The sequence below is a fragment of the Callorhinus ursinus genome, unplaced genomic scaffold, assembly GCF_003265705.2.
Source record: "Callorhinus ursinus isolate GAN/ISIS: 27379988/994484 unplaced genomic scaffold, GSC_fseal_2.0 scaffold12, whole genome shotgun sequence".
In the NCBI taxonomy this organism is placed as follows: domain Eukaryota; kingdom Metazoa; phylum Chordata; class Mammalia; order Carnivora; family Otariidae; genus Callorhinus; species Callorhinus ursinus.
The window spans coordinates 63,193,735-63,210,178 of record NW_027397074.1 but is presented as its reverse complement, the minus strand read 5'-3'; the positions used below and the strand labels follow the sequence as shown (position 1 = coordinate 63,210,178).

The 16,444-nt window shown below is 37.6% G+C and overlaps 1 protein-coding gene and 1 non-coding gene across 5 annotated transcripts in view; both read left to right on the top strand.

Annotated features, from left to right (window-relative positions):
* Positions 1 to 16,444, top strand: part of CADPS2 (calcium dependent secretion activator 2) — a 508,166-nt gene that overhangs the window by 427,660 nt on the left and 64,062 nt on the right. For all 4 annotated transcript variants that reach the window (XM_073899136.1, XM_025865736.2, XM_073899137.1 and 1 more), the window contains one exon: positions 4,991 to 5,147. In XM_073899136.1, the coding sequence (XP_073755237.1) occupies positions 4,991 to 5,147 (157 nt within the window). The remainder of the gene's footprint in view (positions 1 to 4,990; positions 5,148 to 16,444) is intronic.
* Positions 7,571 to 7,721, top strand: LOC112818629 (small Cajal body-specific RNA 20). Its single transcript, XR_003206633.1, has one exon.

Sequence of the window (16,444 nt, the reverse complement as noted above, 5' to 3'; positions counted from 1 at the left end):
CTAACTCTAAAGTCTGTATTCTTCCTGTAGGCAACATTTTCTTATATTGCCATCCATTAATTCATCACATGGGGATGTTTTTTATTAATATATTGAACATTATTCTTGTGATACAAGTTTTTAAGAAAATACCCAATCTGATGGGGTGACTAGATGGCTCAGTTGGTTAAGCGTCTGACTTTGGCTCAGGTCATGGTCCCGGGTTCCTGGAATGGAGCCTCGCATCCAGCCCCGTGTCCAGCCCCATGTCCTGCTCCACATCAGGCTCCAAGCTCAGCAGGGTTTCTCCCTCTGCCCCTCCCCCCACTTGAGCTCTCTCTTTCTCTCTCTCAAATAAATAAAATCTTAAAAAAAAAATACCCAATGTGTTGATATTTTATAATCCTTTTTGTTTTGTGTCTTGACTGTTGTGTGGTTTTAGTGTAATTTACATTTGAAGAAATTAAATGAAGTTTTACAACCATGTATCTCTTAGAAAGTTCTTGAAAGTAAATGTTGACTTCTCTGGCTATACTATGATGAATCCTTTTTTAAGTGATTAATTTTGATTGGAAGAATAATATAAATTTCTATATCACAGAAATGTGAATGTTTTGTAGTTACTTGGTTAAAAAGTTTTAACACCAGCAAAAGATAAATTTTAAAAGGAGAGAAAGGGGGCACCTAACTGGCTCAGTCCGTAGAGCGTGTGGCTCTTGATCTTGGGGTCGTGAGTTCAAGCCCCATGTTGGGTGTAGAGTTTACTTAATAATAATAAAAAAATGTTAAGGGGGGAAAAGACCTGAAAAAATAATTCACTAAAAACAGTATAGAGCCCTTATACATACGAAAAATGTGTTCAAACTCATTCATAATTAGAGAAATGCAAATTAAAACAAAACTGAGATGGAACAGCCAGAGAAATCCATGTTACTTTTTTGTGTGAGTGTGATAAGAGCACTTAACAGAAGATGTAGCCTCTAAGCAAAATGCCGTTAACTATAGGCCCTATACTGTACAGTAGATCTCTAAGACTTGTTTGTCTCGTATAACCAAATCATGTGCCCTTTCACTAATACATCCCTGTTTCACACTCCTCCCAGGCATTGAGCCCTCTGAAACCACCTCTCTGCTCCTAGGGATTTGACTGTTTTAGGTTCCTCATTTAAGTGAGGTCATGTAGTGTTTGTCCTTTTGTGTCTGGAGTATTTCACTCAGCATAACATCCTCTAGGCTTAACCATGTTGTTGCAAATGGCATGATTTCCTTCTTCTTTTTTAAGGCTGAAAAATATTCCATTATATATAAATGTCATATTTTCTTTATCCATTCATCTGTTGATGGATATTTAGGTTGCTTCCATGTCTTAGTTATTGTGAATAATGCTGCAATGCAGATATCGCTTTAAGGTTCTGATTTCAACTCCTTCAGATGTAAACTCAGAAGTGGGATTGCTGGATCATATGATACTTCTGTTTTTAATTTTTTGAGAAACCTCCATACCGTTTACCATAGTGGCTGTAGCAGTTTACATTCTCACCAACAGTATACAAGACTTCTCTTTTCTCTACATCTTCAATAAAACTTACCTTTTGGGTTTGGTTTTGTTTTTTTGTTTGTTTGTTTATAATAGCCATCCTAATTAGGTGTGAGATGATAGCTCATTGTGGTTTTGATTTGCATTGGAAAATCAAATTATGATTAATAATGTTGAGGACCTTTTGTGTATAGCTGTTAGCCATTTGTTAGGCTTCTTCAGAGAAATGTCCATTCAGGTCTTTGCTCATCTTTTATTCAGGTTATTTGGGGTTCTCATGCTATTGAGTTGTAGGAGTTTTTTTATACATTTTGGATATTAACCCTTTATTAAACAAACTTTTTGCAAATATTTTCTCCCATTCCATAAGTTGACTTTTCATTTTGTTGATGGTTTCCCTTGCCATGCAGAAGCTTTTTAGTTTGTTGTAGTTCTTTTTATGTATTTTTGCTTTTGTTGTCTGTGCATTTCGTGTCAATATTCATATTCATTGGTTAATGGTCCCTTTTTTATTCCTGTGGCATTGGTTGTGATGTCCTCTCTTTCATTTATGATTTTATTTATTTGCATTTTCTTTTTTTTAGTCAGAAGTTTTGTTGATATTGTTTATTTTTAAGAAACTTAATTCTTAGTTTCATTGATCTATTGTTTTATAGTCTCTATTTCATTTAAGTTCTAATCTTATTTTCTTTCTTTTCCTAATGTCAGACTAAGTTTGTTCTTTTTCTAGTTTCTTGAGGTGTGACATGACGTGGTAGTTTGAGATCTTTCTTCTTTTTTAATATAGGTGTTTATTGCTATAAACTTCCTTCTTAGTCCTGCTTTTACTGCATCCCATAAATTTTGATATGTTGTGCTTTCATTTTTGTTTGTCTCAAGATATCTTCTGTTTCCCTTAAGTTTCTTCTTTCACCCAGTAGTCTTTTAAGAGTGTCTTGTTTATCTCTATGTATTTGTGAATTTTTCTGTTTTCCTTTTGTTACTGATTTCTAATCTCATTCCACTGCTATTGGAAAAGACATTTGGGATGATTTCAAAAGTTAAGTTTTTTGTGACTTAGCATGTGATCTATCCTCGGTATTGTTCTGTGTGTGCTTGAGAAGAATGTGCAGTCTGCGGCTGCTGGGTGGAATGTTCTATATCTATCAGTTAGATCCATTTGGTCTATAGTGTTATTCAAGTCTGCTTTTTCCTTATTAATTTTCCATCCAGATGAGATCTGTTCATTATTGAAAGTGTACTATTGAAGTCTCCTCTTGTAATTGTATTGCTTTCTAGTTCTTTCAGATCTGTCAATGTTTATTTTATATATTTAGGTGCTTTGAGGTGGTGTGCATATATATTTATAATTGTTTTATCTGGCTGGAAAATTGACCCTTTATCATTATGTAGTGACCTGCTTTTTCTCTTATGGCAGTTTTTGACTTAAAGTCTGTTTTGTTGGATGTTAGTATATGCACCCCTGCTCTCTTTTGGTTACCATTTGTATGGAATATCTTTTACCATTCCTTCATTTTCAGCCTATGTGTGTCCTTAAATCTAAAGTCTCTCATAAGCATATAGTTGGATCTTGTTGTTTTATTCATTTTCAGTCTGTGTCTCTTGATTGGGGAGTTTAATTTACATTTACACTTAAAGTAACTATTCTTAGGCAAGGATTTACCTTTTAACTGGACTCCAGACCTTTTAACACTATTTTAAAGTGGTAACAACTTAAATTTAATCACATACAAAAACACACTTTTACTGCCCCCCCACACACATTATGTTACTCATATGAGAATTTACTTCTTCAGTATTGTGTATCCATTAACAAATTGTTCTGATAATAGTCCTTATTAATACTTTTCCCTTTTATGATTAAAAAAAAAAAAGCTTTTGTTAACACTCTGCATACTCATGATGAGGGTAATAAAGGTTGAATTGAGACAGTTTTCATCCTTAACTGAAACTCACATCTTGATCAGTTGATATCAGATCTCACATAGCCCAGCCACATTTATAAAGTGAAGAGTAATCAATCTCTTCACTGTAGGATGGGATTAGTAGAATCAAACATTTTGAAAGTCTGTCCTTGAAGGACTAAGAGAAAAGTATGTTCTAATCTTTACACGAGAACTCTACATTCTTTAACTCCCATTACCATATAATGGCAGTTCTGTTTGCAGTTTGCACATTAAAGAAGACCTGAGAATGTATCCCCAAAAGCTCAAGCTTAAAATACAAGACCGCCATGTTAAAATTTTTTGTTGACATTAGTCCCAGCAAAGGCTCTGGCTGACTGTAAATGTCTTCTCCTATTTATCTAAATATGGATTTCTTAGGAAACTTGGCTCTCAGTTAAAGGTATTTTTAATTAATTGGACCAACTTTTAAAATGTATGCCACATTTAAAATCATACAATTTCCTATGTTATAGTTTGCTCCTTTATATAAATCAAATAGATCTGAGGGAAAAAGACACTTAAAACTTTATATTTCAGTATGAGTTATCTGATTTGGATTTGATTTTTCTTTACAAAACCCAAATTCATTCATTACAGTCATGCTTATCTACTTAACAGTTTAGGGAACAATTTGGCAATTTTGTGGTTGGTAGGGTTTATGGGCCAGCTGGCTGGCAGGGACCCCAGGAAGTTGGGCCTGCTGCTAGGTTCCATGGGCACGTGGTGTTGGAGCTCTGATCCATCATCAGACCACATTGTTTTCAAGAACTTTCTAAAAAGTAAATACTATTTTCATTCATCTAAACAGGTTTTTTTAAGACGATTATTGCCATTACCCAAAAGGAATTAGAAAATATCTAGCTGAGTATAAAGTAATAACATATAAAGACTTGTCTTTGTAGTGTTTACAGCCTAAATTTAAGAGGCAGAAATTAAAATATTCACATATGTAGTCATATATGCAATACCAAGACTTGTGAAATTAAAATGCTGAGCATCAGAGAGACTGTGTAAGACTTGCTAAGACTACCTACCTACCAGAGTACCTAATTTACATTGGAGGGTCTGGAAATCCCTCTCTATCCCTACACTATGGAAGTGTATTTGAGTTTTGGACCTTAGATTTATTTTAAAAAGTACTACAAATAAAAAGTAGCATTTTTTGAAAGAAGAAATTTTACACACAAATTTTAAGTAGGCAAACTTGGCATTAAATGAAATATGAAATCTAAAATAGAATTAAAATGCAAAATGACATGTATTGTTTTACTGTAAAAATACATGTTTAATTTAGAACAGATGAAAAATACATAAAACAAGAAGTTTAGTATCTCATAATTTTAAGCATAACTACTATGATATTTTATGTATTTCTAATATCTTTGTGAGTAGAAATATTTTAAAATGTGGTATCCTATTCTACAACATTCTACAATGTCATTTCCAGTGACGTTTTCAGGTGGCACAATATTTGTGTGTGTTTCTAAGAAGTAATCTAATTTTGCATTGTTTCTTTATCCTTTTACAGGCATTTGCCTGGTGGCCTGATTTATTGGCAGAGCATGCAGAGAAATTTTGGGCTTTATTCACAGTAGATATGGATACTGCACTGGAGGCCCAACCACAAGACTCCTGGGATAGTTTTCCTCTTTTCCAACTGCTCAATAATTTCCTCAGAAATGACAGTAAGCACTTGCGTTTTCTTTAGTATATGAAATGGGGAGGACGGAGAGAATGTTGTGTGTGTGAATGTGTATTTACAGAGCTCTCGCACTAACTCAGCAAGACTGACATAGATAACAATAGTTATCTCTTTTGCTCAGTCTCCCTGAGTTTTTTAGGCCGGGTTCTGGGGAAAAGCAGTAACATGCCCACTTCGCTCCACTGGCCCTGGAAGTTCCTGTTATTTCTCCCCTCCTGCTGACATAGGCATCTTTCTCTTTGCACCTTGTGAATCAGAAAATCTTCAAAGGTTAGCATTTCTAAAGCACTGGAGAATACTTACGTCTCTGAAAGACATCTTAGAAATGTGTCATTAGTCTGGGAATTCATGCTTTGTTAAGGTTTCTATTTCTATTTTCTATTTTTATTATGCATTCTGATAATATTGTTTGCCTGAGAGGGATTCACTTCCATAGATGATGGTGTAATATTGCTGTATGGTATGGGTTGTTCTCTCAGTGTTGAGAAATTTAAGAGAATGTAAAGGTCCTCTACTGAGACATTTCCTTCCAATACAATAATAATGTTTACGAATTTTCTGATGCATGGTCTTCTAGCGGCCAGAACAAACCTAGTTTTACATCAGGACTTTATAGGGACATTTCTTAACATACAGATTCCTAGGCCTTTCCTATGATGACTCTCTTTGAAGTTTCCCTTCAACCCAGCTTTGTTTACTGCTGACATCCTTTGCTTTAACACTTGCAGTGGTCATAGCGTCACCAGGTACGTATTCTAGACAGTTCTTCCCATTATAGACCAAGGTGACCTCTGTGTCATCCTACCCTCTGGTTTTGACTTGTTCTGCTCAATGGATGGAACAGGCTTCTACTATTGTGTGTTTTCTTCTCTGAGCCATTGCTGACAGGTCATTCAGTTCTTCCTCACATGGTAGGGTTTCTGTGCCCACTACCCTGCTTATCACCTTCCCCTGCCCAGACCTCACTCCATTTCTCAGGATTGCCCTGGAGTGTGGTGCTGTGAAGAACACAGCGCTCACAGTGTGACCCGAGTAACCCAAACCCCCGGGAGAGGTGCCCTTCCCCTGCCCTGTCTTCAGCTCATACTGCTCCAACTCGCCAAGGAACTCGGTCCCCCTTTGATACGTTTCAAACTTGCTGTATTTTAAAACGCCAGAGCTTTTTACTGCTCTCTTCCCCGGCACCACTGCTGTGTGCTTCTAGGTTTAAACTTAAACCCATGTCTTTACGTTTGTCTTTGCTTTTTAAAAAAGTACTTCTTTTGGCTTTGTTCATCACTCCATTATTTCTTACCTTTCTTTGGTTGTTCATCCTTTTGAATCTCTGATAAAACTACTACTGTTTTACTAGGGGTTGAAGGGGTCCACACTAATACGAAATTTTGTGTAGTGTAGTATTAGAACCTCCCCATGGACATCAGATTTAGGACAGCAGGTTAAGAACCTCTGTCAGAGTAAGAGAGGCATCATTTTTAGTAATTAATAACATGAATTTTGTTGCCAGACAGATTCACATGTGTCTCTGCCACTTGCACCTTGACCTTTGACAATACCTCAACCTCTGTGGACCTTAGGTTCTTCATCTATAAAGGAAGGAAAATATTAGTACCTACAGTGTCATTGGTGGTGAGAATTAATACCATAGTAGCTCATGTATAGTAGATACAAAATAAATATTAGTCTGTGAAAATTTCAGTCTTGACTCTTTGAACCAATTTCATTTCCTATCCAGTTTCATTTCCAGTGATCCTATTAGAAAGCCAAAGAACTAAGCTCCATTTCCTACTTCAGATTTAACCAGTGTCTACTCTCAAAAGTTGCTAACCCCACACTGAATTATCTGTATGTGAATCATGCATTCTGCAAACGATGACCAGCCAGCTTTTAAGTTGTACTTTGATTCCCTCCTGCCAGCTAGAAGACTTTAAATGACCTTCTCCTTTTCCCAGTCTTTTAGCATCATTTGTTTTCTGCTAAGAAGTTATAACTCAGGTTTAATATTATCTTAAGACAATAAACCTGGACCAAAAATAAATACATATACTATGCATTAAGTCCCTAACTGAAAGTAAATAAGCATAGGCTTATTTCTAACTGCTTTCTCCATTTGCATGAAAATTCAATAATTGACCATATTTAGATTTATTCAGGAGTTTATTCAAAGATAGGGCATTTATTAATGTTCACAGTCAAATAGTAAAGATGATGAATCATTTAACTTATTCAACAAATCAGAATTTATTTATGGAGAAAACAAGTGTAGACCTCTTAGAAATTTGGGTTGGGGGGGAACCTCTACTGCAACTCCAATGAATTAGCATCCCTTAATGTTCATTTTTAAGAAGAGCTCTTGCATTGCAAGTGTAAATTTGTGAGAGTTATGTCAACAAGAACGCTAAAATGCAGGGCTTCTCTCCCATGGGGCTCTGTGGGGGGGAGGGGGTTGGGGGGAGCTCCCTTTTCTCCTCAGCCAGGGTTGGAGGCCAAGATCAGCCCCCAAGGATCATTGTCAGGGCTGCCATGAACTGGCAGCTTTGTTTTCCTGCCTCAGACATCTGTAGTTGCTGGGAGCCCCCACTTGGTCTATAGCAAGCCTGCTGACCCCACAGCCGGACTAGGGTGTGAAGTGGTAGCGCTGGGCATGGAATCTCTGGCTCTCCTTGGATAGTGCCAGGCTCCCATGAGCTGATGCTGGCCTGCATTGCCCCAATAGTAGCCTGAGCTCCTGCATGCCCCATAGACAACACCTAACAAACACTCCTAAATGTAGTTCTGCACAGGATTGCCAGGGGTGGGGTGGTGAGGAAGAGCCCGGAGCGGGTGTTGGAGAAGGAGCTCCGTGTGAGCCAGGGCAAGGAGGTCAGCCGTGGTGCCTCAGTCGTTAGGCATCTGCCTTCAGCTCAGGTCATGATCCTGGGGTCCTGGGATTGAGCCCCACATTGAGCTCCCTGCTCCGCAGGAAGCCTGCTTCTCCCTCTCCCACTCCCCCTGCTTGTGTTCCCTCTCTCGCTGTGTTTCTCTCTGTCAAATAAATAAATAAAATCTTAAAAAAAAAAAAAAGGAGGTCAGCCCTGATGCTCGGGACAGCGACAGGGGCTGCGAGCCAAGCCCCGCTTCTCAGCCCCTAGCTGTTCAAGCCGGATAGTGGGCGCTCCACACGGCTGCAAGCAGGAAGTTTTCTGTGTTGAAGTGCCTGCTTCCATCAACTGACAAAACAATGTTTTAGAAAAGTTTTCAACTTCTAACAGTTTTTCCTCACTAACCAAAGTTCTGAAATCATCTTATTTTGTTCTAAGAGCAATAAACCACTTTCTGTGGAACTGTGGGGGGAAAAAAACCACTAAAATGAGAACAACAGAAATTTAATTTTTATCTAGACTTGGCGAATATTTAATTCAAAAGAGTTGCCTACTCCTTTTCCTGTTTTAAGCCATTTCTGTAACATCGGCTTCTATTAAATGCATAGTGTATCGTTGTATGTTGTTTTGTCACACATGATTCAGTTAAAACATGGAAGCATTTATTACTGATCTCTTTTGAGCAATGTCAGTTTTGGGGTAAGTCTAGATCTTGGCTTTGATTTTGCAATTATTAACAGATTTGAGAAAACATCAATTATTTCAGAGAAAAACAGCTCCTCTATGTAGTGAGGTAAATAGAAAAGTTCCCCAGTGCTGTAATTTCCTTTTGGTATCGGGAGTACAAGAGAGTCTGGGGAATTGAAATAGAATATAGTGACTTTCACCTCAAACTCACAAGTTACTATCCAAAGCCAAGACCACTGAGCATCTTAATAGTTGGTAAAACATACCTTTTTTTTTTTTTGCTATTAATATCGCTCTTGATAATAATGAAGAACATTGTTAATAATTCTGTGCTTGTTTTATTAAATTCCTGAAATATTCAGATGGTGATTTACTGAATGTAATCCAAATGTTAAATGTCAATGTGTCGCTGCCGCCATATTGACCTTTTGGAAAAGCTTTAAGAAAACATAAAACTTGTCTCCCTTTAATCCCGCCTAGAAAGAAAGAGCCTTACATCACTGCCATGGCATGACAGCTTTTACCACATTGACCCAATTAACATTACATCCCAAATTCTAATTAGTTACAACTTTAGCCGGGAGTAATAGAAAGAGACTGCTCTGCAAGTCCCAGTCTTGGAAGGGGAAATATTTTGCTAAATAACAGTGTTTGCTGTTACCTCACATGTGCTGCACGACTAATTATATAGATTTTAAATCGTTGTGATTTATGATAATGTTGCATGCGTATGTCTGCTTGGCCAAAATAAAAATTACTAACACATCTCCCAGTAGTTGGGGGTATTAGTTAGAATTTTTACTTTATTTGTGCCTTGAAAACTTGGTAACTGTTGTTTGGGGTTTTGTCTTTCAATGAATAATTCAGATGTCTCCACTGATTGTTTACCATCTTTCTTTTATTAAAATCTTGATGCTTTGATATTTTAAAATGGTGCTTATCTTTTGGAAAGTGGACAGGATTTTTTTTTTAAAGGACTTTATTTATTTATTTGACAGAGACATAGCGAGAGAGGGAACACAAGCAGGGGGAGTGGGAGAGGGAGAAGCGGGCTTCCCGCTGAGCAGGGAGCCCGACGCAGGGCTCCATCCAAGGACTCTGGGATCATGACCTGAGCCAAAGGCAGACGCCAAACGACTGAGCCACCCAGGTGTCCCTGTGGACAGGATTTTTGACAAAGCTCTTCGTTTTTCCAGCTGAGGAAACTAAATCCCTAGGAGGCGATGTGCCTGGGCAGGATCTTGCTGATGGGGATCACCGACAGGGTGCTCACTTGGTGGTCTCCAGTTCAGTCTGGGTCTGCACTAACAAAAGCAGATTCTGGGGCATTTATAGAATAATACATTCTTTAAAGGAAGATAGGAAATTCCTTGAAGTTTTATTTTTACCTTAGAAAATTCTCAGAAGGTCCTTGAGTTGTGGGGGCAGGGGAAGAGAGTTGGTTAAAGGGTACAGAACAAACCGGAGAATGGTATATGTTGTCCTTTCACGTACGTTATGAAACATCCATGATGAGAATGCCAGGGACTAAACTAATGAGTGGGGGAAAAGATTCAGGACAGCAAATTCAGTTTTTATTTTAAGGAGAAGAAAATTCTGCAGGGGGCATGCATCTTTCCTTAGAGTTGGGAATGATTAGGGAAAGTCTTAGCCTTAAGAACCAGTCCTTGGAGATGAAATGTGGTGTTTCCTCAAGGGAAGAGTACAAGCTGCACCATAATTTTAGCAACTGTCACCAATCTCCCGCCCCTCACAGACTCACCCACTGATTCCCAGAGCAGGACTGATGATGAAAACAAACTCCGGCTCCTTCATTTCTGTCCAGAAAAGACTGGGCTCCTGCTTGTCCCTCCAACCTACCTCCGTCCACCCTGATCCACTTCCCCCCAACTAAAAAGATAATTAAATGGGTAATCACTTTAAATGGTATCTAAGGAAACAGTCTTGAGAAAGAGATGTATTAAAATTGAGGGAAAATAAATGTTTTCATAATGAAGCAATTAGCATGATAGTTAAATGATGCTGTGCGACTGACTGTAAAGCTGGTACAAATAGATTCTCCCCTTGCATGCTATCTTCCACAATTGTCTTGTCGATAATAGATATGGCAAGTGACCGCTTCTGACGAACGAAAGCCATCTGCAAATGGCACAAATCATTTCTTTCAGCACTACTGAAAGGCAAACCCTTGGAGCTAGTCACCTTTTAATCTGTGGATATGTTAGCAAGTGGCAAATGACCATTCTTTTGGGAACAGATTCCCAAGTGAAAAATACCACGATGCTTCTTCTTTAATTAACAGCCTTTTCACATTGCTAGCACATTAAAGCCATCCTGAAGAACACCCGTGCTTATATAATCAATGTCACAGAGTCTCTGCCTAAACGAATAATAAATGTTCAGGCTCTACACTAAGTGAAAACCTATTCTCCAAGACTTTCACCTTCATAAAGATGGGCTCATAAAAATCGAAAAAAGAAAAATTGGAATGTGGTCTCATGAGGATAAAAAGGCTAGTGTTAATAATTAACAAGGAGAGTGAAGTGGAGTCAAATTAGCCATAATAGAGCCCAGAGTGACTGGCAAAGTCACCTCTCATTATCAAAAAACTCATTAAGAAATGAAGAAGTGGAAATCCCGCTGGGTTATTCTCACACTTAGGCTGTATCAGAGATTATTTTTCAGATTTCTTTCAAATGAAGAACTGTTAGGTCACCATATTGCGTATGAGGTTAATCTTCAAGCTTTGAAATATGAAGGGCTGACACCTGCATGTTATTCTACCTCAAGCACTTAAATAAGCTGTGCACCTGAAATTCACGAATTGGTGTTTATAGATACATCTGTACATACATCTACTAGGAACAATGCAGAATGGATGTAACTTCTAGACTATAGCAGCGCTGTGTACCAGCCTAGTTTTATAGATAGGCACTTTTATAAATGATGAGATGACCACTAAAATGCGAAAATTTATTTAATTTCAATGTCCAGAGTGGACTGAATTCAAAATTATATGTCAGAATTTGTTTTGCCAGAGAGTATAGTAAATATAAAAACAAGGAGTCACTAGCTTTTTCTTTTTAGTTGAGTTCCACCGTGTTGCTCTGCATTCTTTACTACATGTAGACATTTTAAATTCTTAGTCTGCTTTTTATATTTTCGTAGAACTTAATGCCTTCAAGAAAATAACCTGCTGTAAAAGGCCTGTGTGTCCTTCACAGTAGATTGGCAGAAACCTCTGTAAGTCCTAAAGGCCATGAGCATCAAGAACCCTGCATTTGAGGGCTGTTGATCACATTACAGCCATTCTCAACTGTTTGCATCATCTAGAACAAGCATTTTGGAACATAATCCCAATCAGAAGGTTGTACATAACTGGACTAAAATTATAGACTTTTCCCTTTGGCTTTTATATTAATCTCATAAAAGACAGCATGAGAACTACAGGACTGTGAGACTTCTTTATCTTTACCCTGAGCCTTGGTTAATGTTGATATTGTTTTTTTCCTGAATTAATCCTGCAAGAAACAGGTGCTCAATGCCTAAAATTTACAAATTCCAGTCACCTTGCAGAAACATGGATTAAAAACAGTTCTGGCCCTTGAAAAGCATATCATCTAGTAGGGCATATGGACATATATACCCTACTCACCATAATGCAATAGTTTATAAAAATATAACTCAATTATATGTACTGTACTATGGCATTTTTAATTATAGTTTTAAACTTGGATTTGTTGGATTTGGAGTTGTTGTCCAAAATATAGGAAACATTGCAACACCAGGGCTCTCACTCCTTTGGTAGGTAGGTAGGTAGATAATTTTTAACAAGTGTACCAAGGGGAAAGGAAGAATTGGATGTGGTTTTAGGAGATTGTTATGCTAGTAAATGTACAAATTAAACATTACCAAACTATATAAATTTACATATCAAAGTTTTAAGTAAAAGGAAAATAAAACCCAATGAATTTCCTATTCTACTTTCAAAGCACACTTTCAAAGTTTCCTTTAGGCAGTGGATTTTTGTTGGTATCTATTCAGTAAACACACATGTATTGAGTTCCTAAATAACGTGCCAGATTCTTGGCTGGGTGCTACTCCTAGATCTCAGGGGATTTTTTTGTTTGTGTGTGTGTATTTTCTTCCTTTTACATAAGTCTGTTCTAGGCTGCAGTCCTCCTGACTTTTCTACTGAAGCCCATGTTCATATTTTCAGTGGTAGAGATCCTCATTATATGCATTTGTCAACATGGAGAGTGGCCTACTAATTTTATATCTTAGTCCAGTGGGCTTTCATTGTGCAAGATCCCTACAGTTTGTAGTCCCTTGAATAATTGTTATATGGCCAAGTCTTATTTTTATTATGGTCAGTGTTGTTTGTTTTGCTGGTCATGAATTACTCGTTTCTTCTGAAATGCCTATTTAGAATTTTAGTGGGGGAAGTCATTCTTCCTAGTAATCCATTAATGCTGACTAATTGGAAGGGAGTGGCACAATATAAAATTGGGTTACATGGACCCAGGAGTCAACAGCATATTTTTACCCTAAAAAGAATACAGGAACTCTTTTATCTGCTTATTCTTCATTTATCCAGTGATTATTATCTCAGTAATTGTTAATTGGATCGTAGTTTAAATTCTCAGTTAAAATCTTCCTATTAAAAGCTAATGACAGGGGCACCTGGGTGGCTCAGTCGTTAAGCGTCTGCCTTCGGCTCAGGTCTTGATCCCAGAGTCCTGGGATCGAGCCCCGCATGGGGCTCCCTGCTCTGCGGGAAGTCTGCTTCTCCCTCTCCCACTCCCCCTGCTTGTGTTCCCTCTCTTGCTGTGTCTCTCTCTGTCAAATAAATAAAAATCTTTTAAAAATAAATAAATAAATAATAAAAGCTTATGACAAGTACTTTTGTAAATATAAGACTCTTTTTGGTATGTAAATAATCGACACTAATTTATTAAATATTGGGATGCTCAAAATAATTGGGCACATCTGCATCCCTAGTTTACCTTTTATTTAAGCCTTTTTGTTTCTTTTGCCATTTCTAATTGTACTGTTAGGCTTGATGTCATTGATGCTTCATTATCTTCTGACAAGGTGATACTTGGAAACGTGGCATCTTTGGGGGGAAAAAAGATGATTTAACAAAGTAGATGCTGGTCCTTCACTTACATTCTTGTAACCGCTCTTTTAGACTCCTTCTGAGCTGTCCTTTCTACTTCCACACCTCAGATACAATGTCAGAAGCTTTCTTGGATAAGGCCACACTGAGAACTTGCCTCTTCCAATGAGCTGTTAGAATGGGTGCCTTGGAGAGGCTTGATTTGGACAGGCGGCAGCCCCATATAACAATCTGTCCTTACTAAACCAGATGGAGAAGATAGAAACACTCATTCTGATGCCTGGGGCTACATATTAAGAGGGCTTTTGACAGTGTCTGATAGGAGCGGAATGCAAACTGGCATATGGGCAACTGAGAAGAAGAGCACACATTTCCATACACAAGTACAGTGCATGTGTATTTCCATAGTCCTGCCTTTTGACACCACGCTTTCTCTTTTCTTTCTTGCCCCCTCTGCATTTTTTCTTTATTTCTCCTCCTTTCTCCTCTTCTGTTTCTCCCTCTTTCTTTCTTTCCTTCCTTCCTCCCTGCCCTCCTTCCCTTCCTCTCTCCCCTTTCCTGAGTCTAATTGCCAAAGAAGTAATACTGCCAATTTCCAATTTTCTAAAACTTTGGAAAATGGGTCTATAATTTGATTTTTAAAAAAAATAAAAAGGACACTCTGCTGAAACATGAGCAGACTTTTGGCCAGAATTAAGCATCTGTGACAGGTCTTAGGAAAACTCCATTTTCTTCCCCTATCTTCAGGATGTGAAAGTTTGCTATCAAGAGTCATGACTGAACAGAAAAAATCCTCCCCTTGCCACATTCATTAAAATATGAGACATAAAATAGCCAACATTCATATCCAGAAGAATTTTCAGCAGTCTGATCTTGGACATGGATCAAAAATAGGACTTTCATACCAGTATTATTTAATACTGTATATTCTATATAAGATATGAAGAATATGCAGGCTTCAATAAGTTCTTAGTTTCCTGAATAATAATGTAGTCATTTTAATGTTGTATCTGTGTAGTTTTTCATTCAGCAAACATTTGAACACTTGCTTGGAGCCAGACATTTTGCTGGATACTAAAAATACAGATATGGTCCCTCCCTCAAAGACTTTGCACCCTTGTCAGGAGAAATAGAAACGTCAACAGGTGCAGAAATATGCTGTGGACCACAATGGAAGCCTGTACGGGGTAGAGAGAAAACAGGTGAAACCAGTAACTGGGCAAGGGGACAGCAGAACAAAGCATTTCCAGAAAAGTTTCAAGCAGTTAAGTGTAGACTTGAACTAAACCATGCAAATCATTATGGCTGGATCCCACAGGAAATATGAGGGTCAGGCAACAGAGATGAGGCAGAGAGGTCATTTTTAAGATAAATCATGGATGGCTTTCAAACCATCGAAAGGTGGTTGTGATGATCCACTAAAAGATTATAATCTTTAGGAAGGACATTATAGTTTTATATTTTGGCAAGCCCCTCTGCTTTGAGGTTTGAAGAAGATGGATTGACAACGGGAAAATTAGGATCCTGAAGACCAGTAAAGAGATTATTGCACTAATCAAGGCACAAGATGAGAAGGTTAGAAGTAGGGCAGTAGCAGTGGTGATGAAGAAAGGAAGGGATGTGTTAAGAATTAAGGACATAAAATAACACAGTGATGGGTGTTAAGGAGGGCACTTGTTAGGAGAACTGGGTGTTGTATGTAAATGATGAACAACGAATTCTGCTCCAGAAACCAATATTGCACTGTATGTTAACTACCTAAAATTTAAATTAAAAAAAAAATACACAGATCTTGATTACTAATTAGATGTAGAAAGTAAAGGCCAAGCCTGTGGTACAGTCACCAGGTACTGATATAGTGACCTAGTGGACAATCTCTATTTTCACTCCCATGGTGGGAATACAAGAGAAGGAGGCTTATTTAAGAAGTTAATGAATTCAGTGCTTATCAAGTGTATCAAAAAAGAGAGCTCTTGCTAGAATTACATTTGAGTCAACTGGTACTTAATCTTAGAATCATTATAACATTTAATAACAACATTGAGTGTTGATTCTCCTATGTGCTTCATTTTAACAAACTAAGTATGACTTAATAGCCAACATACCTAATCTCTAAAGGCATAATAAAGAAGCATTCAAATTGATGAGGTAGAGTACTCATTTGTAGATGTAATAATTTCTTAAGTGAGCATGTCTTGGACTAGTTAGAAATAATGACAGTGCTTAACAGCACTGTCAAGATGTAGAGCCTATGGGTCTCTCCGTTTTTTATTAGTAGGCCATATAAATTAAGAGTTAGGCTACAGTCTAGCTATATGGCACTGTGAAGTTGTCTGGCTTTCGATGTATATTATAAGCACATTAAATATTTTCACAGTGTTAATTCATTTTTCAGCTCATTGACTATAATAGTTTTCTTCAAGCTCTTGACTTTTTCATAGTGTAACTGAGTTTTTCAAAATTCTAATTCATTGGGGAGGGTATGTGCTATGGTGAGCGCTGTGAATTGTGCAAGACTGTTGAATCACAGATCTGTACCCCTGAAACAAATAATACGATATATGTTTAAAAAAAAAAAGAAGAAGAAGAAGATAGCAGGAGGGGAAGAATGAAGGC